The sequence below is a fragment of the Hypanus sabinus genome, chromosome 7, assembly GCF_030144855.1.
Source record: "Hypanus sabinus isolate sHypSab1 chromosome 7, sHypSab1.hap1, whole genome shotgun sequence".
NCBI lineage: Eukaryota > Metazoa > Chordata > Chondrichthyes > Myliobatiformes > Dasyatidae > Hypanus > Hypanus sabinus.
Window position 1 is genome coordinate 178,300,878 of NC_082712.1, and position 20,470 is coordinate 178,321,347.

General features: G+C 46.6%; 1 protein-coding gene across 1 annotated transcript in view; it reads left to right on the forward strand.

Moving 5' to 3' along the window:
* The first annotated feature begins 7,920 nt into the window (after positions 1-7,920).
* galnt18b (UDP-N-acetyl-alpha-D-galactosamine:polypeptide N-acetylgalactosaminyltransferase 18b) overlaps positions 7,921-20,470 on the forward strand; it is a 112,012-nt gene continuing 99,462 nt past the window's right edge. The window contains exon 1 of the mRNA XM_059976229.1: positions 7,921-8,256. Coding sequence (XP_059832212.1) covers positions 8,043-8,256 — 214 coding nt within the window. The 5' untranslated portion in view covers positions 7,921-8,042. The remainder of the gene's footprint in view (positions 8,257-20,470) is intronic.

Sequence of the window (20,470 nt, forward strand, 5' to 3'; positions counted from 1 at the left end):
GGTACAGGGTTTTGAGTTGGATGATCAGCCATGATCATACCGAATGGCGGTGCAGGCTCGAATGGCCGAATGGCCTACTTCTGCACCTATTTTCTATGTTTCTATGACAATCACCCAACCACCTGCTTCCTGCAACTTGGGGTGACTACTTCCCTGTAACTTTGATTGATTATATTCTCACTCTCCGTACAAGCCAATTTAAAGGGCAGGTTGAAAGGTTCTTGGTTAGTCAGGGTGTCAAAGGTCATGGGGAGAAGACAGGAGAATGGAGTTGAGAGGGAAAATAAATCAGCCATGATGGAATGGTGGGGCAACTCGATGGACCGAATGGCCTAATTCTGCTCCTTTGTCTTTTGGTCAGGTCAGAAGTCTGTCAAAAGTCAAAGTCAATTTAACTTTATTTTCAGTATAAGTCACCAAATACTACCCTGAGATTCATTTTCTTGTTGGCATTTACAGGAAAATAAAGAAATACAACAGAATTTATGAAAAAATGTGCATAAAGATGGACAAAGAACCAATTTGTAATAGACGATAAATTGTACAAATTAAATAGATAGCACTGGGAACATGAGCGTCGTCCCTGGAAGTGAGTCCACAAGTTGTTCAGAGTTGAGGTAAGAGAAATTCTCCACACCAGTTCAGGAGCCCATTGATTTATCATCCACTCAAGTCCTTTTTGTGCACATCTGCTCTCACTCTATCTCCCTCTGCACTCAGTGAGAATTGGCTTCCCCCGATCATCACCTTCCATGTGACCAGCTCCACGCTCTCCATAATTCCTGCCTCCTTCAACAGGGATGCACCAGGAGGACCACAACCATGTCACAGTGTTCAGAGGCTTGCGTCCCTCAATGATCACTATTGGCTGGAGTCAGGGCCTTGTGCTTTGACTCTTGGAGGGGTCACCAATGCCAAAGGGTAGAGGCCAGACTAAGCGAGCTCCACTGGTTCTCCAGGTTTGGGGGTTTAACTCAGGGCTAACAACCCTGACTGGTCAAACAGAAACAGCAATGAAGAACCCTTCTACACCTGAGGGTGCTAATATTCCGGAGTCTGCATCCGGGGCTTGCATTGCCGACGGGAGTGGAAACCCAGAGAAAACTACGGGCATGATGACGAAAGCCCTGAACACCACCAGAGATGGAGGACGGCACGTCCCCGCCCTCCTTCTGCTACCACCATTGCATGCGCAACTCAATCGCCCACTCCTCTTACTCCGTTTGTCGGTCTTTCTTCAGGAATCGTTCCATTAGGTCGCTGGGGCCACGTGTGTGGGGCAGCAGCAGCACTTTCTCCCATTCCTTTGGGTTCATCAGCTGCGTGGAGAGGGGGCGTCTATTGCACAAACAATGTATTTCCCAGATATTTTGGTGTTCATGTGATGAATAAAGCCCGTTTTGTTTTTGTGTGACTGACTTTGGAACAACCCATCCACAGAATGGAATCCATTTAGCAACTCTTCTTTCCACCCATTCTACGACTTTATTGTCGGCACAACAGAGCACACGGATCGGCACACGGTAATGTGTTTATGGACGACTCAACATTTATGAAGGTTCATCATGAGACTTTCACTCCTGTACACCACGTCTTCATCCTATGATGACAGGAAACCTGCGTGGGGGAGCTTTTGGAGTAGAAAACCTATTACGCTGGGACCGTTCCATTCTATCAGCCTCAGAAGTCATCACAAGCTTGTTTGCTGTGAATTACCTCCTCTTCTTCTGTGCCCCATCAAACTCTTCACTCTCTACGGAGCGGCACAGAAGCATCTTCTTGGCTGTTGTATCTCACTGTAGTTCTCATCCGGCCAGTCCACTGGAGCTGAGTTCACTTGTCCCTATCCCACTGGGTGTGAGACTCGCAGGCAACCCTCACCTAGTTTAACTCACCTGCTGAAGGGCGTGGCCTCTCTGGCATGCAAACAGCTACTTGAGGCCAGAAGTAAGAACTAAATGTCTAGTGGAGCACAAGATGAGTGAGCTGCCTACAGCATGTAACAAGACCCTTCATCAGCAGTGCTGCCCCTCCCTGGACACCACATACCCCCCCCCCCCCCCACTGCAAGTGCATAAAACTCAGGATCTAATGTGGAAGTAGACGGCTGGGTCTATGGATGGAACAATATCTCTGGGAAGGGAAGGAATTCTTCAGGCACATGTCCAAACCTTCTCCCGTCAATGATCAGAAACACAGACAATTCCTCTCCCATGGAGATCAGAAAACGTGGTCAATTCCTCTCTCTCACAGAGATTGGAAACATAGACAATTCCTCTCTCTCTCAGAGATCTGAAACCATGGACAATTCCTCTCCCTCTCAGAGATCGGAAACATGGACAATTCCTCTCTCTCTCAGAGATTGGAAACATGAACAATTCCTCTCTCTCTCAGAGATTGGAAACGTGGACAATTCCTCTTTCCTGTCGAGATCTGAAACATGGACAATTCCTCTCTCTCACAGAGATCGGAAATGTGGGCAATTCCTCTCTCACAGAGATTGGAAACATGGACAATTCTTCTCTCTCACAGAGATCTGAAACGTGGACAATTCTTCTCTCTCACAGAGACCAAAAACATGGACAATTCCTCTTTCCTGTAGAGATCGGAAACGTGGACAATTCCTCTCTCTCTCTCTCAGAGATCGGAAACGTGGACAATTCCTCTCTCTCACAGAGATTGGAAACATGGACAATTCCTCTCTCTCTCTCTCAGAGATCGGAAACGTGGACAATTCCTCTCTCTCTCTCTCAGAGATCGGAAACATGGACAATTCCTCTTTCCTGTAGAGATCTGAAACATTGACAATTCCTCTCTCTTACAGAGATCGGAAACATGGACAATTCCTCTCTCTCTCTCACAGAGATCGGAAACATGGACAATTCCTCTCTCTCTCTCACAGAGATCGGAAACATGGCCAATTCCTCTTTCCTGTAGAGATCTGAAACATGGACAATTCCTCTCTCACAGAGAACGGAAACATGGACAATCTCTCTCTCACAGAGATCTGAAACAGGGACAATTCTTCTCTCACACAGAGATCAAAAACATGGACAATTCCTCTTTCCTGTAGAGATCAGAAACGTGGACAATTCCTCTCTCTGTCACAGAGATCGGAAACATGGACAATTCCTCTCTCTCACAGAGATCTGAAACATGGACAATTCCTCTCTCTCACAGAGATCGGAAACATGGACAATTTCTCTTTCCTGTAGAGATCTGAAACATGGACAATTCCTCTCTCACAGAGAACGGAAACATGGACAATCTCTCTCTCACAGAGATCTGAAACAGGGACAATTCTTCTCTCTCACAGAGATCAAAAACATGGACAATTCCCCTTTCCTGTAGAGATTGGAAACAATTCCTCTCTCTCTCAGAGATCGGAAACATGGACAATTCCTCTTTCCTGTAGAGATCCGAAACGTGGACAATTCCTCTCTCTCACAGAGATCAGAAACATGGACAATTCCTCTTTCCTGCAGAGATCAGAAACATGGACAATTCCTCTCTCTCACAGAGATTGGAAACGTGGACAATTCCTCTTTCCTGCAGAGATTTGAAACGTGAACAATTCCTCTCTCTTACAGTATGTCAAGGTCCTGATTGGTTATTCCCTGGTTCCCCTTAAATTTCCTTTGTGTCACAATTGGGAACATTGACTCCTTGTTTTCCTTTAATTCATTGCTTCCCCGTGTTCCTTGGGCTCTGTAATTAAAGGTACTTGATTCTCAGCTGAACCAGCAGTATACAGTGTTGGGCTTACAGCTTCCCAGCACTGGATCATCACCGGACGGCACCTGACATCACCTGATGTCACCGAAGCAAGTGTGAGCAAATCACCTTGCCGGAGCGAACCAAGTCACATCGCCGGAGCAAGTCAAATCTCCCCTCCTCGCCAGGGCAAGCCTGTTAAGTTACTGCACCTGAGCGAGCCTGCTATGCTACCTTGCTGGAGCGGGTCCATCAAGTCAACCTGCTGGAGGGAGTCAAGAGCTGCTGTCTGTAATTCCAGGGCTGAGTTGAGAGCTCGCTGCTACTTGGAGCCACTTCATGCCAAGATAAGGAATTGTCTATCATTGTGTGGTTTTGTCTCTTCATGCCCTTGTCTCTGCTGGGTAGATCTGGCCATTTACCACTACCCTGAGTCTTGTCTCTTCGTGTTCTGTGTCCTGTGTCCAAGAAGGGTACCGGCTCTGTGTCCAAGAAGAGTCCTGGCTCCAATGCTAATCCAAGCCGATGGTCAAGTCCCAGTCAAGTCCATGTCAAAGCAAAGCCATGTCCGAGTCCTAGTCAAGAGCCAAGTCTAGACCCAACTACCAAGTCCCTGCCAAGACCCAAGTTCCCAGTCGTGACCCGAGTTCCCTGTCAAGTTCGGTCCGAAGTCCAAGTCCAGGTTTTCTGGTTTGTCACTCTATGTCTAGGTTCATATTGTCATTGTGTTCTCACTCCTTGGCTTCCCTAACATTCTTAACAAACATAGTCCCGTTCCTAGTCCTTCAGTGTCAGTGTCTTGCATTTGGGTCCACTATGAACGCCCCCTTATTACACAGAAATCAGAAATGTGGACAATTCCTCTCTCTCAGAGATCGGAAACATGGAAAATTCCTCTCTCTCACAGAGATCAGACACATGGACAATTCCTTTTTCCTGTAGAGATCTGAAACATGGACAATTCCTCTCTCTCTGAGATCGGAAAGGTGGACAATTCCTCTCTCTCAGAGATCTGAAATGTGGACAATTTGTCTCTCACAGAGATCTGAAACGTGGACAATTCCTCTCTCTCAGAGATCTGAAATGTGGACAATTTGTCTCTCACAGAGATCTGAAACGTGGACAATTCCTCTCTCTCTGAGATCGGAAAGGTGGACAATTCCTCTTTCCTGTGGAGATCTGAAACATGGACAATTCCTCTCTCTCTGAGATCGGAAAGGTGGACAATTCCTCTCTCTCAGAGATCTGAAACGTGGACAATTTGTCTCTCACAGAGATCTGAAATGTGGACAATTCCTCTCTCACAGAATTCTGAAACCATGGAAAATTCCTCTCTCTCACAGAGATCGGAAATGTGGAAAATTCCTCTCTCTCACAGAGATCAGACACATGGACAATTCCTCTTTCCTGTAGAGATCTGAAACATGGACAATTCCTCTCTCACAGAGAATGGAAACATGGACAATCCCTCTCTCACAGAGATCTGAAACATGGACAATTCTTCTCTCTCACAGGGATCAAAAACATGGACAATTCCTTTTTCCTGTAGAGATCTGAAACATGGACAATTCCTCTCTCTCACAGAGATCAAAAACATGGACAATTCCTCTTTCCTGTAGAGATTGGAAACATGGACAATTCCTCTCTCTCTGAGATCGGAAAGGTGGACAATTCCTCTCTCTCAGAGATCTGAAACGTGGACAATTCGTCTCTCACAGAGACCTGAAACGTGGACAATTCCTCTCTCTCACAGAGATCGGAAACATGGACAATTCCTCTTTCCTGTAGAGATCAGAAACGTGGACAATTCCTCTCTCTCTGAGATCGGAAACATGGACAATTCCTCTTTCCTGCAGAGATCTGAAACATGGACAATTCCTCTCTCTCACAGTGATCAGAAACATGGACAATTCCTCTTTCCTGCAGAGATCTGAAACATGGACAATTCCTCTCTCTCTCACAGAGATCGGAAACATGGACAATTCCTCTCTCACAGAGAATGGAAACATGGACAATCCCTCTCTCACAGAGATCTGAAACATGGACAATTCTTCTCTCTCTCAGAGATCAAAAACATGGACAATTCCTCTTTCCTGTAGAGATCTGAAACATGGACAATTCCTCTCTCTCTGAGATCGGAAAGGTGGACAATTCCTCTCTCTCAGAGATCTGAAACATGGACAATTTGTCTCTCACAGAGATCTGAAACGTGGACAATTCCTCTCTCACAGAGATCGGAAACGTGGACAATTCCTCTCTCTCTCACAGAGATCGGAAACGTGGACAATTCCTCTCTCTCTCTCTCTCTCAGAGATCGGAAACGTGGACAATTCCTCTCTCTCTCACACAGAGATCGGAAACGTGGACAATTACTCTCTCTCTCAGAGATCGGAAACGTGGCCAATTCCTCTTTCCTGTAAAGATCTGAAACATGGACTTCCTCTCTCTCACAGAGATCGGAAACATGGGCAATTCCTCTCTCTCTAACAGAGATCGGAAACATGAACAATTCCTCTCTCTCTCATAGATCGGAAATGTGGACAATTCCTCTCCCTCTCAGAGATCGGAAACATGGACAATTCCTCTCTCTCTCAGAGATTGGAAACATGAACAATTCCTCTCTCTCTCAGAGATTGGAAACGTGGACAATTCCTCTTTCCTGTCGAGATCTGAAACATGGACAATTCCTCTCTCTCACAGAGATCGGAAATGTGGGCAATTCCTCTCTCACAGAGATTGGAAACATGGACAATTCTTCTCTCTCACAGAGATCTGAAACGTGGACAATTCTTCTCTCTCACAGAGACCAAAAACATGGACAATTCCTCTTTCCTGTAGAGATCTGAAACATGGACAATTCCTCTCTCTCAGAGATCTGAAACATGGACAATTCCTCTCTCTCTGAGATCGGAAAGGTGGACAATTCCTCTCTCTCAGAGATCTGAAACGTGGACAATTCGTCTCTCACAGAGACCTGAAACGTGGACAATTTCTCTCTCACAGAGATCGGAAACATGGACAATTCCTCTTTCCTGTAGAGATCAGAAACGTGGACAATTCCTCTCTCTCACAGAGATCTGAAACATGGACAATTCCTCTTTCCTGTAGAGATCAGAAACGTGGACAATTCCTCTCTCTCTGAGATCGGAAACACGGACAATTCCTCTTTCCTGCAGAGATCTGAAACATGGACAATTCTTCTCTCTCACAGTGATCAGAAACGTGGCCAATTCCTCTTTCCTGCAGAGATCTGAAACATGGACAATTCCTCTCTCTGTCACAGAGATCGGAAACATGGACAATTCCTCTCTCTCAGAGATCTGAAACATGGATAATTCCTCTCTCTCTCAGAGATCTGAAACATGGACAATTCCTCTCTCACACAGATCAAAAACATGGACAATTCCTCTTTCCTGTAGAGATCTGAAACATGGACAATTCCTCTCTCTCTGAGATCGGAAAGGTGGACAATTCCTCTCTCTCAGAGATCTGAAACGTGGACAATTTGTCTCTCACAGAGATCTGAAACGTGGACAATTCCTCTCTCACAGAGATCGGAAACGTGGACAATTCCTCTTTCCTGCAGAGATCTGAAACGTGGACAATTCCTCTCTCTGTCACAGAGATCGGAAACGTGGACAATTCCTCTCTCTGTCACAGAGATCGGAAACGTGGACAATTCCTCTCTCTCTCTCTCTCTCAGAGATCGGAAACATGGACAATTCCTCTTTCCTGTAGAGATCTGAAACATGGACAATTCCTCTTTCCTGTAGAGATCTGAAACATTGACAATCTCTCTCTCACAGAGATCGGAAACATGGACAATTCCTCTTTCCTGTCGAGATCTGAAACGTGGACAATTCCTCTCTCTCAGAGAGATCAGAAACGTGGACAATTTATCTCCGGTCGCACGGATCGGGCTGGTGTGAGAGGGTGGGAGGGGTAAGGGAAGCGGGGTGAGAGAGGGAGTGGTGGAGAGCGAGGGTGGGGGTTTGAGGTAGAGAGGGGGGAAGGGGTTAGAGTCAGGAGGGGGAGAGAGAGGGAGGGACTAAGCGATGGAGAGAGGGAGAGAGACAGGAGGGGAATGAGGGGAAGGGGAGGGAGAGGGTGGGCTCCCTCAGTCCCACCCCCTCCCAGCAGGAGCAATGCGCAGACGCCGCCGGTTCCGGACTGGGGTCGGTGGGGTGCCGCGGAATGGATGAACTCGGCCCGTAGATGGAGCTCGTTAACCGGCTGCAGAGCCGGAGAGACACCGGGCCCGGGAGCGCAGTCCCGCCCTGCAGCCGGGACGCGGGGGGCGGAGCGGCCATCTCGCCGGAGCCGGTGGCATGGCGCACCGCTGCAGGAAGGGCGGCTCGCTGCTGGGCAGCTGTGTGATCCTGGGCGCCCTCGTCAACCTCCTGTGTCTCATCTACGTCGCCTGGGTCAGCAAGGCGCAGCCTCCCACGGCCGAGCGGCCACCGCGGCAGGAGCATAGCGAGAGCCGCCGGCTGCAGGACAGGCTGGAGCGGCTGGAGGTCCTGGTCCAGGAGCACCTGAAAGGTAGGAAGGATGACCCAGGCCATGCTCTCTTCTCGCTGCTGCCGTCAGCAAGGAGGTACAGGACCCGCACCACCGGGTTCAGGAACAGCTATCACCCCTCAGTCATCAGGCTCCTGAACCAGAGGGGAGAACTTCACTCACCCCAACACTGAACTGTTCCAACAACCTCTCTGGACTCACTCTCAATGACTCTTCATCTCGTGTTCTTGATATTTATTGCTTATTTATTACTTTTTATTTTAATTTCCTTTCTTCAGTAATTGCAGACTGGTTGTTTGTCCTGATGGGTGCTGTCTCATCGATTCTGCGGTGAATGCCCGCAAGAAAGTGATTTTCAGACTCGTCCGTGGTGACATAAATGTACTTTGATAATAACTTTACACTTTGAGGTAATGGGGTATAGCAAAAGGGATCTGGGAATCATAAAATAGTATCTGGTATCATGTACAAATGAGATGTTATGTTTAACAGCGTGGTGGGTGCCTGGAACGCATTGCCAGGGGTGGTGGTGGAGGCAGATATGGTAGTGATGCTGAAGAAGTTATTGAACGTGCACGTGAATATGTAAGGATATAGATCTTGTATGAAAAGATTTAGTTTACTTTGCTTTGTGTTCAGCACAGACCTGGTGAGCTGTAGGACCTGTTCCTATTCTGGACCGTTGTATGTTCTGTCGAGGTAATCAAATATATGTAGATTTACACTCAGTACCCTCCTTATTGGCCACTCCTGGGGCCACTGAGAGTACGTTTGTGGTCTTCTGCTGCTGTCGACCATCCACTTCAATGTCTGACATGTGCATTCAGAGACACTCTTCTCCACACCACTGTTGTAACACGTGGTTATTTGATTTACTGTTGCCTTTCTATCAGCTTGAACTCTGACCTCTCCCACAGAACTGTCACTCACTGGATGTTTTTTGCACTATTCTCTCTAAACTCTCGCATGTGCATGAAAATCCCAGGGGATCAGCAGTTTCTGAGATACTCAAACCACCCCATCTGGCACCAACAGTCTTTCCACAGTCAAATTCACTTAGATCACATTTTTTCCCCATTCTGAAATTTGGTCTGAACATCATCTGAACCTCTTTATCATGTCTGCATGCTTGTATGAGTTGCTGCCACATGATTGGCTGATTAGATATTTGCATTAATAAGCAGGTGTACTGGTGTACCTAATAAAGTGGCCACTGAATGTTATTACAGAGAAAATGTCTGCAGGGAGGCTAATAGCATGCAAACACCATAACTGTGCAGATGAGGAGATAAAGAATTAATCTAACTCTGTGTTCAAATTTTTAATGACTGTTTCAGCTGCCTGTTGAAGAGAAAATTCCAGTAGTCATTACTCTCTGAGAGGAGATGTTTCTCTCATCATTGCCTTAAATAGATATTTGCTTTTTACATATTTATGTTTTGTTAGACACAGAAGATAGAACAGTATAGATAATCTGCCCACAATATTCTGCTGACCTTGTAACCTACTCCAAAGTCAGTCTAATCCTTCCCACCCACAAAACCCTTCTTTCATCTGTTATCTATGTGCTGGCTGATGAGCCGTGCAAGAACAGGACCAATCAGCTGTGACCGTGGAAATGTGTGCTTGGAGTCAGAGGAGGTAGCGGAGGTACTGAATGAATACTCTGCTTCAGTATTCACCAGTGGAATGGACCTCAGCAATTGTGGGGATGGCTTACAGGAGACTGAAATGCTTGAGCGTATAGTCATTCAGAAAGAGGATGTGCTGGATCTTTTGAAAGGTATTAAGTTAGATAAGTTGCCAGGACCAGACAAGTTGTGCCCCAGGCTACTGTAGGAAGCAAGGGAGGAAATTGCTGAGTCTCTGGCGATGATCTTCGCATTTTCAATAGGGAAGGGAGTACCAGAGGATTGGAAGGTTGCAAATGTTGTTCCCTTGTTCAAGAAAGGGAGTAGAGATGACCCAGGAAATAATCGACCAGTGAATCTTTCTTCAGTGGTGGGCAATTTGTTGGAGAAGATCCTGAGAGGCAGGATTTATGAGCATTTGGAGAGACATAATATGATTAGGAATAGTCAGCATGGCTTTGTCAAAGGCAGGTTGTGCCTTATGAGCCTGATTGAATTTTTTGAGGATGGGACTAAACACATTGATGAAGGAAGAGCAGTAAATGTTGTGTATATGGAGTTCAGCAAGGCATTTGATAAGGTACCCCATGCAAGGCTTATTGAAAAAGTAAGGAGGCATGCGATCCAAGGAGACCTTTCTTTATGGATCCAGAATTGGCTTGACCAGAGAAGGCAGAGAGTAGTTGTAGACAGGCCATATTCTTCATGGAGGTTGGTGACCAGTGGTGTTCCACTGGGATTTGTTCTGGGACCCCCTCTCTTTGTGATTTTTATAAATGAACTGGATGAGGAAGTGGAGGGATGGGTTAGTAAGTCTGCTGATGACACAAAGGTTGGAGGTGTTGTGGATAGTGTGGAGGGCTGTCAGAGGTTACAGCGGGACATTGATAGGATGCAAAACTGGGCTAAGAAGTGGCAGATGGAGTCCAACCCAGATAAGTGTGAAGTGGTTCATTTTGGAGACAGGATATAATAATAATGGTAAGACTCTTGGCAGTGTGGAGGATCTGTGAGATCTTGGAGTCTGTGTCCATAGGGCACTCAAAGCTGCTGCGCGTGTTGACAGTGTTGTTAAGAAGGTGTATGGTGTGATGGCTGTCATCAATCAATCAGCCATGGAACTGAGTTCAAGAATCGTGAGGTAATGTTAAATCTATATAAGATCTTAGACTCCACTTGGAGTACTGTGCTCAGTTCTGGTCGCCTCACTACAGGAAGGATATGGAAACTATAGAAAGGGTGCAGAGGAGATTTACAAGGATGTAGCTTGGATTGGGGAACATGCCTTATGAGAATAGGTTGAGTGAACTCAGCCTTTTCTCCTTGGAGCGACGGAGGATGAGAGGTGACCTGATAGAGATGTACAAGATGATGAGAGGCATTGATCGTGTGGATAGTCAGAGGCTTTTCCCCAGGGCTGACATGGCTATCATGAGGGGCTTTAAGATGCTTGGAAGTAGGTACAGGCGGGATGTCAGGGGTAAATTTTTCACTCAGAGAGTGGTGAGTGTGTGCAATAGGGAAATTCTAGGCAGCTTCTGGAGTAGGTTACATGGCCAGCACAACATTGTGGGCTGAAGGGCCTGTAGTGTGTGTTCTATATTCCATCTGTGTCTCTGAAGCGCCCCTGATGTGCCTGCCAATACCACTGTCCTGACCGTGCATTGCACACACCCACACTCTGTGTGGTGAATCTTACCGTGATGTCCGCTTGTGTGAGACTTCCCTTCTGGTGGAAGCACGTCAGAATCTCCCTGTCATGGTCTCTTTGTGTGTTGTGTTTCAATCAGATCTCTCCTCGGTAACTCCAAAGAGTGCGAGTCTGCTTTTGTAAACCAAAGTGAGACAGTCCTCTCATTCCAGACCTTGTCGAAGTGAATCTTTTGCAGGCTCACTCTGCCAGCATATCCTCCCTTGAACAAAGGGACCAAAGCTGTGTGTGATACCTGATGCCCCATTCCTGTAAATCAGGGGTTGCGACCTTTTGAATGCAATCGACTGCTACCATTGCCCAAGGGGTCCATGAACCACACTACAGCACAATATTGCTGTGCCAATCATTTAACCTACTCCAAGATCAACCTAACCCCTCCCTCCTGCAGAGCCCTCTCTGAAATGTCCCTAATGCATCTACCTCCAGGGAGATTCATTCTGGTTTGCTAGGTTCTCCCACAAAGGAATTTGAATTTACTTAAATCCTACATCCATCTCACAATGTGAGGGAGTAAAAATCTTTGTGTTACGACTCCATTGCGATGTACAGACGTGTGAATTTATGTCTAATGGCTTGTAGAAAGGAGCTGTCCCATAGCCTATCAGTCCTGGCTTTAATGCTGTGGCACCATTTTCCAGACGGAAGCAGCTGAAACAGTTTATGGTTGGGGTGACCGGTGGCCCCGTTGATCTTCCAGACCTTCTCTCTGCACCTGCTGCTGTAAATGTCCTTATTGGAGGGAAGTTCACATCCACAGATGCACTGCACTCTCTGCAGTGCCCGGCAATCAAGGTTGTGCAGTTCCTGTACCAGGCGGTGATACAGACAGTCAGGATGCTCAGTGGGGCCCCTGTAGAAGGTCGTGAGGATTTGGGGGCCCATGCTGAACTCCTTCAGTCAGCTGAGGTGGAAAAGATGCTGTTGTGGTTTTTTTGGCATAAAGCCGGTGTGTACAGTCCAGGTGAGATCTTTAGTGATGAGTGTACTGAGGAGACTACTCATCTTCACAACTGCAGACCCGTTGATGTTGATCAGGTCGAGCCTGTCTCTGTTCCTCCTGTAATCCACAATCAGCTCTTTTGTTTTTTTTGGACATTGAGGTTGTTATCCTGGCACCACTGTGTCAGGGTGTCAACCTCTCCTCAGCAGGCTGTCTCATCACCGCTAGAAATAAGGCTGATCAATGTTGTGTCATCTGCAAACTTGATCAGCGGATTGGAGCTGTGTGTGGCCGCACAGTCACGGGTGTAAAGGGAGTAGAGAAGGGGACTCAGGACACAACCCTGGGGGGCACCTGTGTTGAGGGTCAGACGGGCAGAGTTGAGGGAGCCCATCCTTATCACCTGTCGGCGATCCAGGATCCAGCTACACAAGGTGGGGTGCAGGCCGAGGTCTCTGAGCTTCCTGGGAAGTCTGGAGGGAATTATGGTGTTGAATGTTGAACTGTAGTCCAGGAACAGCATTCTAACATATGCATCCCTCTTCTCCAGGAGAGTCAGGACAGTGTGTAGTGCTGTGGCTGTGGCATCATTGCTAGATCAGTTCTGTCAGTAGGCGAATTGTAGGGGTCCAGTGTGGGTGGTAGCATGTTGCAGATGTAATCTCAAAGCATTTGCTTATAATTGCGGGAGTACGACTGGGCTCCAATTGTTCAGGCAAACTACCTTGGATTTCTTTTGTACAGGGACAACAATGGACGATTTGAAACAGGAGGGCACTACACACTGGGAGAGGGAGAGATTAAAAATGTCCATATACACACCAGGCAGCTGATCCACACACTCTGAGGACACGCCGTGGTAACATCCTCTCTACGTTCGTTCCATCGAGACCGCTTAGGATTTAATATGCTTCCATCAAATTCCCTGTTTTCCAAACTCAGTGGATAAAATCCCAAGCTTTCCTCGGGAGTTAGTCCATTCATTTTCATCCATTAGCCTTCACTAAGCAGTTCCTGTTGAATTTTAAGACCATCAGACCATAAGACATAGGAGTGGAACTAGGCCATTCAGCTCATCGAGTCTGCTCTGCCATTCTATCATGGCTGATCCCGGACCCCACTCCACCCCAAATACCTGCCTTCTTGACATATCCTTTGATGCCCTGACTGATCAGGAAACGATCAACCTCCACCTTAACTAAACCTATGGACTTGGCCTCCACTGCAGTTTGTGGCAGAGGATTTCACAGATTCACTACTCTCTGGCTAAAAAAAAAATTCCTCCTTACATCTGTTCTAAAGTGTCACCCCTGAATTTTGAGGCTGTGCCCTCTAGTTCTGGATATCCCCACCAGACAAATCATCCTCTCCACATCCACCCTACCTAGTCCTTTCAACATTCAGTAGGTTTCAATGAGATCCTCCCAAGTTCTTCTCAATTCCAGTGAGTACAGGCCCAAAGCTGCCAAACGCTCCTCATATGTTAACCCCTTCATTTCTAAGATCATCTTCATGAACCTCATCCGGACTCTCCAATGACAACACATCCTTTCTGCAATATGAGGCCCAAAACTGTTGACAATACTCCCAAGTATGGCTTTACTAGTGTCTTATAAAGGCTCAACCTTATCTCCTTGCTTTTATATTCAATTCCCCTTGAAATAAACGCCAAATCTGTAAATTAACCTTCTGGGAGTCTTGCACGAGGACTCCTAAGTCCCTCTGCACCTCTGATGTTTGAACCTTCTCCCATTTAGATAATAGTCTGCACTGTTTTTCCTTTTACCAAAATGCATTATCATACATTTCCCAACACTGTATTCCATCTTCCACTTTTTTGCCCATTCTTCCAATTTGTCTAAGTCCTGCTGCAATCACATTGCTTCCTCAGCACTACCTACCCCTCCACCTATCTTTGTATCATTCACAAACTTTGCCACAAAGCCATCAATTCCATTCTCTAAATCATTGACAAACAATTTGAAAAGTAGTGGTCGCAATACTGACCCCTGAGGAACACCAGTCACTGGCAGCCAACCAGAAAAGGCCCCTTTATTCCCATTCGCTGTCTCCTGCCAGTATCTTTCCTGTAATGCCATGGGATTTTATCACGTTAAGCAGCCCCGTGTGGCACCTTGTCAAACGCCTTCTGAAAATCCAATTAATTGACATCCACTGCCTCTCCTCTGTCCGCCCTGCTTGTTACTTCCCCAAAGAACTCTCAACAGATTTGTCAGGTACAATTTCCCTTTCCAGAAACCATGTTGACTTTGACTTATTTTATCATTAGTCTCCAGGTACCTCAAAATCTCGTCCTTAATAATAGACTCCAACATTTTCCCAACCACTGAGGTTGGGCTAATTGGCCTATAATTTCCTTTCTTTTGCCTTCCTCCCTTCTTAAAGAGTGGAGTGACATTTGCAATCTTCCAGTCCTCCTGGACCATGCCAGAATCAAGTGATTCCTGAAAGATCATGACCAATGCATCCGTTATCTCTTCAGCAACCTCTGTCAGAACTCTGGGATGTAGTCCATCTGGTCCAGGTGACTTATCCACCTTAAGACCTTTGAGTTTCCCTAGCACTTTTTCCTTTGTAATAGCAGTGGCACTCACTCCTGCTCCCTGATACTCACGGACCTCTGGCACACTGCTAGTGTCTATCACAGGGAAGACAGATGAGAAGTATCCATTTTCATCTGCCATTTCTTTGTCTCCCATTACTACCTCACCAGCATCATTTTCCAGTGGTCCAACATCATATCTCACCTCCATATCACTCTTTATAAAACTGAAAAAATTTTTGGTATCTTGCTTTATATTATTGGCTAGGCTGCCCTTATATTTCATCTTTTCCTGTCTTAAAGCTCTTTTAGTTGCCATTTGTGGATTTTAAAAGCTTCCCAATCATCCAACCTCCCACTCACTTTTGCTACCTTATATGACCTTTCCTTGGCCTTTATGCAGTCCTCAACTTCCATTGTCAGCCACAGTTGCCTATACCTGCCATTTGAGAACTATTCCCTCAGTGAGACATACCTATCCTGCACCTTGTAACTATTCCCAAATACTTCAACCATCTCAGCTTTGCTCTACCATCATCCCCGCCAGTACCCTCCTCCAGTCCACCTGGGCAAGCTCCTCTCTCGTGCCTCTGTAATTCCCTTTATTCCATTGTGATACTGATACAAGTGAGTTAGGCTTCTCCCTCTCAGATTGCAGTATGAATTCAATCATGTGATGATCACTGCCTCCTAAGGCTTCCTTCACATTAAGCTCCGGGTTATTACAAAACACCCACCCTCAGAAGGCCTTTCTCCAAGTAGGCTCAAGCACGAGCTGCTTTAAAAAGCCATCTCATAGGCATTCGTAAATTCCCTCTCTTAACATCTGACTCCAACCTGATTTTCCCAATCCTCTTGCATATTGAAGTCCCGCATTATAATTGTGACATTACCCTTATTACAAGCCTTTTCCAGCTCCCTTTGCAATCTCAACTCCACATCTTGGCTACTATTTGGAGGCCCATATATGATTCCCATAATGTTTTTTTTTACCCTTGCAATTTCTGAACTCCACCCACAAAGATTCAACATTCTCTGACCCTCTGTCACCTCTTTCCAACAGAAAGCCTATGCCTTCCTGCCTGTCCTTTCGATACAAAGTATGACCTTCGATATTAAGCTCCCAGCTATGGCCTGCCTTCAGCCACGATTCAGTGATGCCCACAACATCATACCAACTGATCTCTAATTGCACCACGAGTTCATCCCCTTTATTCCGAAATACAGCACCTTCAGTCCTGCACTCTTCACTCTTTTGAATTTTCCATTGTGGCACAATTTAACTCATTGCTCTGTCTGCATTTGTACTCAATCATTGGCTTGCCCTTTCATACATTCATATTACACGCATTATCTTCTTGTATACCTGCTGCCTCATCCTCAGCTCTATCATCCTGTGGTTCCAAACCCACTGAATTGAATCAATTCCGCAAGTTGAATGTATTTAGGGCCGTAATGAGAGTGGCAGGCGGTGGGATTGACTGGAGAGTGGTCTTACGCAGAGCTAGAACAGGCTAGATCATGGGTTACTGGGTTACTGAACCCTTGTTTAATGGTAATTGAACCACCAATGGGATAACAGGCTAGATCAGGGGTTACTGGGGATTACTGAACCCCTGTTTAATGGTAATTGAACCACCAATGGGATAACAGGCTAGATCAGGGGTTACTGAACCCTTGTTTAACGGTAATTGAATGTTTAATTGAACCACCAATGGGATAAAAGAAGTCAGAACCCTTGGGCTAGATGGATGTGTAGAAGCAGCATAACAGGTTGCAGCCTGGATTAGAGGGCGTATGTCATAATGAGAAGTTTAATAAATCTATTCGGATGCTGACGGGCAAAGTTTCTGCAAATTAGAACAAACTACCCGAAGCAGTGTATGAGGCAGATTCACTGAGAACACTGAAGAGGCATTTGGGCAGGTACATGAATTGGAAAAGTTTATGAAGGCAAAGATTAGTTGTATTTGTCACATGTACTTTGAACTATGTCACTTGTGTCAGTGACCAACACAGTCCAAGGATACGCTGTGGGCAGCTCACAAGTGTGCCGCCGTGCTGCTGACACCAACGTGTTATGCCCACAACCTAGTGACCGAGTGACCGGCACACCTTTGGGGTATCGGAGGAAACCCACGCGGTCACAGGGAGAACATGCAAACTCCTTGGAGACAATTGAACACTGATTACCTACCTAAGGCGCTGTAAAGCGTTGTGCTAATCGCTACGCTACCTCAGAGGGATGAAGGTCAGAAGCTGGTAAATGGAACTAGCCTGGAAGAACATCTTGCTCAGCATGGGCCAGTAGAGCCAAAGGGCCTGTCCTGTGCTGAATAAGACCTTCAGATATGGGAGCAGAATTAGGCCATTTGGCCCATGAAGTCTGCTCCTCCATTCCATCATGGCTGATTTATTATCCCTCTCAAACCCATTCTCCTGCCCTCTCCCCACAACCTTTCACACACAGACCAATCAAGAACATATCAAACTGCAATTTAAACATACTCAATGAATTCCACAGATTCACTACCCACTGGCTAAAGAAATTCCTCCTCATCTCTGTTCTAAAGGGCTATCCCCCTATTTTGAGGCTATGCCCTCTGGTCCTCGTCTCTCTCACCTAAGGAAACTTCCTCTCCACATCCATTCTGCATGATTCCAACAATCTGCTCCTTTGATGGACTTCAAGAAACAGGACAATTTGCCAGTCAGGGCCAGAGTGTGAAGAAGGTATTTATTAAGGACAACGAGAGGTTTAGGATTTGTTTATTTAAAGATACAGCAAGGAATGGACCCTTAGAGCCGCACTGCCCGGCGACTCCTGATTTAACCCCAGGGTTGTAAATTCTCCTGTGCCTCTAATCACAGGACAGTTCACAATGAACAATGAATCTACTGCCTGTTATGCTTTTGACTGTGTGATGAAACTGGAGCGCCCAGAGGAAAGCCACTCGTTCCACATGGAGGATGTACGGACGACATTAGACTTGAACTCGGAACTCCAGCGCTGGAGCTGTAACAGTGTCACGCTGACCGCTGGCGCCCTCTTTGTGTTCTGATTCTTTCAACCTGCTTCACAGTAAACCTTTGACAGACGGAGAGGGGAATCTCAGAATCCACACAGGTGGCTGCATCATAAACCAGAATAGACGATCAACAAAGTGATCTCCAACACAGAGGAAGAAGGAAATCTGGAGGAGTAAAAGGCATGAGGTTGCCCAGCAGACAAGGTGACGGAGAATCCTCAGGAATTCTGCAGATATGGTTAGAGCAGAAGGATCACAAGGGACAAAATTGGTCCTCTGGAAGATTCAATGGTGTTCCATGCATGGAGCCAAAACAGGGAGCGGGGCGGGGGGGGGGGGGGGGGTATCATTAATTTTTTACTTCTGTATGTACTCAGGAGATGGACACAGTCTACAGACATGAGGCAGAGCCACTTTCACTTCACTTCACACACACAAACGCCGGAGCAACTCGGTCAGCCAGGCTACAGTCAACGTTTCGGGCTGAGACCGGGCAAAAAACAATGAGGAGTCAGAGTAAAAGGGTGGGGGGAGCGGAGGGATAGGTGAAACCACAGTGGGTGTGGGAGCAGGAGGGCTGAAGTCAAGAGCTGGGAAGTTGATGGGTGGAAGAGATACAGGGCTGGAGAAGGGGGAATCATTAGAGGCCATGGAGGGGGGAGGAGCACCAGAGGGAGGTGCTGGGCAGGCAAGGAGATGAGGTGAGAAAGGAAAAGGGGATGGTGAAGGGTGGGTGGGGGCATTACTGGAAGTTTGACAAATCGATGTTCATGCCATCAGTTTGGAGGCTACCCAGACAGAATATAAAGTATTGCTCCTCCAACCTGAGTGTGGCCTCATCACGACAGTGGAGGATGCGATGGATAGATATATGGAAATGGGAAGTGGAATTAAAATGGGTGGCCACTGGGAGATCCCTTTACCGATATACACTGAGAGCACCGGATAGGTAGATGACTCCAACCACTCACAGATGAAGAGTTGCCTCACCTGGAAGGACTGTTTGGGGCTCTGAATGGTGGTGAGGGAGGAGGTGTAGGGGCAGGTGTAGCACTTGTTCCACTTGCAAGGACAAATGCCAGGAGGGAGATCAGTGGGGCAGGACGAATAGACAAGGGAGTTGCGTAGCGAGCGATCCCTACGGAAAGTAGGGGGGAGGGAAAGGTGTGCTGGGTGGTGGAAGTCACGGAGAATTATGTGCTGGACGCAGAGTCTGGTGGGATGGTGGGTTAAGATATGAGGAACCTTAATCCTGACAGCATGGCTACCATGCTGTGTAGTTTTTACGTAGTTCAGTGTAGTTTTTGTTTTGTTTCATGTCGCACCAAGGTCCTGAAAAACGTCTCATTTTTACTGTGTACTGTATTGTACCAGCAGTTGTGGTCGAAATGACAATAAAAAGTGACTTGAGTTGATGGCGGGAGGATGGGGTAAGAGCAGATATGCGTGAGAGTAGAAGAGATGTGATTGAGGGCAGCATTGATGGTGATGGAAGGGAATCCCTTTGAAGAAGGAGGACATCTCCTTTGCTCTGGAATGAAAAGCCTCATCCTGAGAGCAGATGTGGCAGAGACGGAGGAACTGACAGAAGCTGACTCTCTCCAGATTAGAGGAGGAGGTGTTTGCTGTCATGATGCAAATTAGGGTGGATAAATCCACAGGGCCTGACGAGGTGTTTTCACAGACCATGTGGGAGGGATTGAAGAGATTGCAGGGGCCCTAACAGAGATGTTTAAATCATCCTTAGTACCAGATGAGCTACCGGAGGATTGGAGCAGAGCGAAGAAAGGCTCTAAAAATAAACCAGGAAACTAGAGGCTGGTGAGCCTGACATCAGTATTGGGAATGTTATTGGAATGTATTCTAAGGGACCAGATATATAACTATTTGAATAGACAGAGACGGATTAGGGATGGGCAGCATGGCTTTGTGCGTAGAATGTCTTGACTACTCAATCTTGTGGAGTTTTTTGAGAAAGTTACCAGGAAACTTGAAGGCAAGGCAGTGGATGTTGACATGGATTTGACAAGGTCCCTCATGGGTGGTTTAGTTGCTTGGCATTTATTATGAGGTAAGAAATTAACTTTGTGGGGAAAGCCAGAGAGTGGTTGTAGGTGGTTACCTCTGTGACTGGAGGCCCGTGACTCGTGTTGTGTCACAGGGGTGGGTGGTTGTTGTTCGTCACATCTGGATGATTATGTGGTTAACTGGATCAGCAAATTTGCGGATGACACCAAGATTGGGGGAATAGCGGACAGCAAGGAAGTCTATCAGAATTTGAATCAGGATGTGGACCAGCTGGAATTTAATGCATCAAGTGGGAGGTGTTGCACTTCGGAAGGACCAATCAGGTAGGTC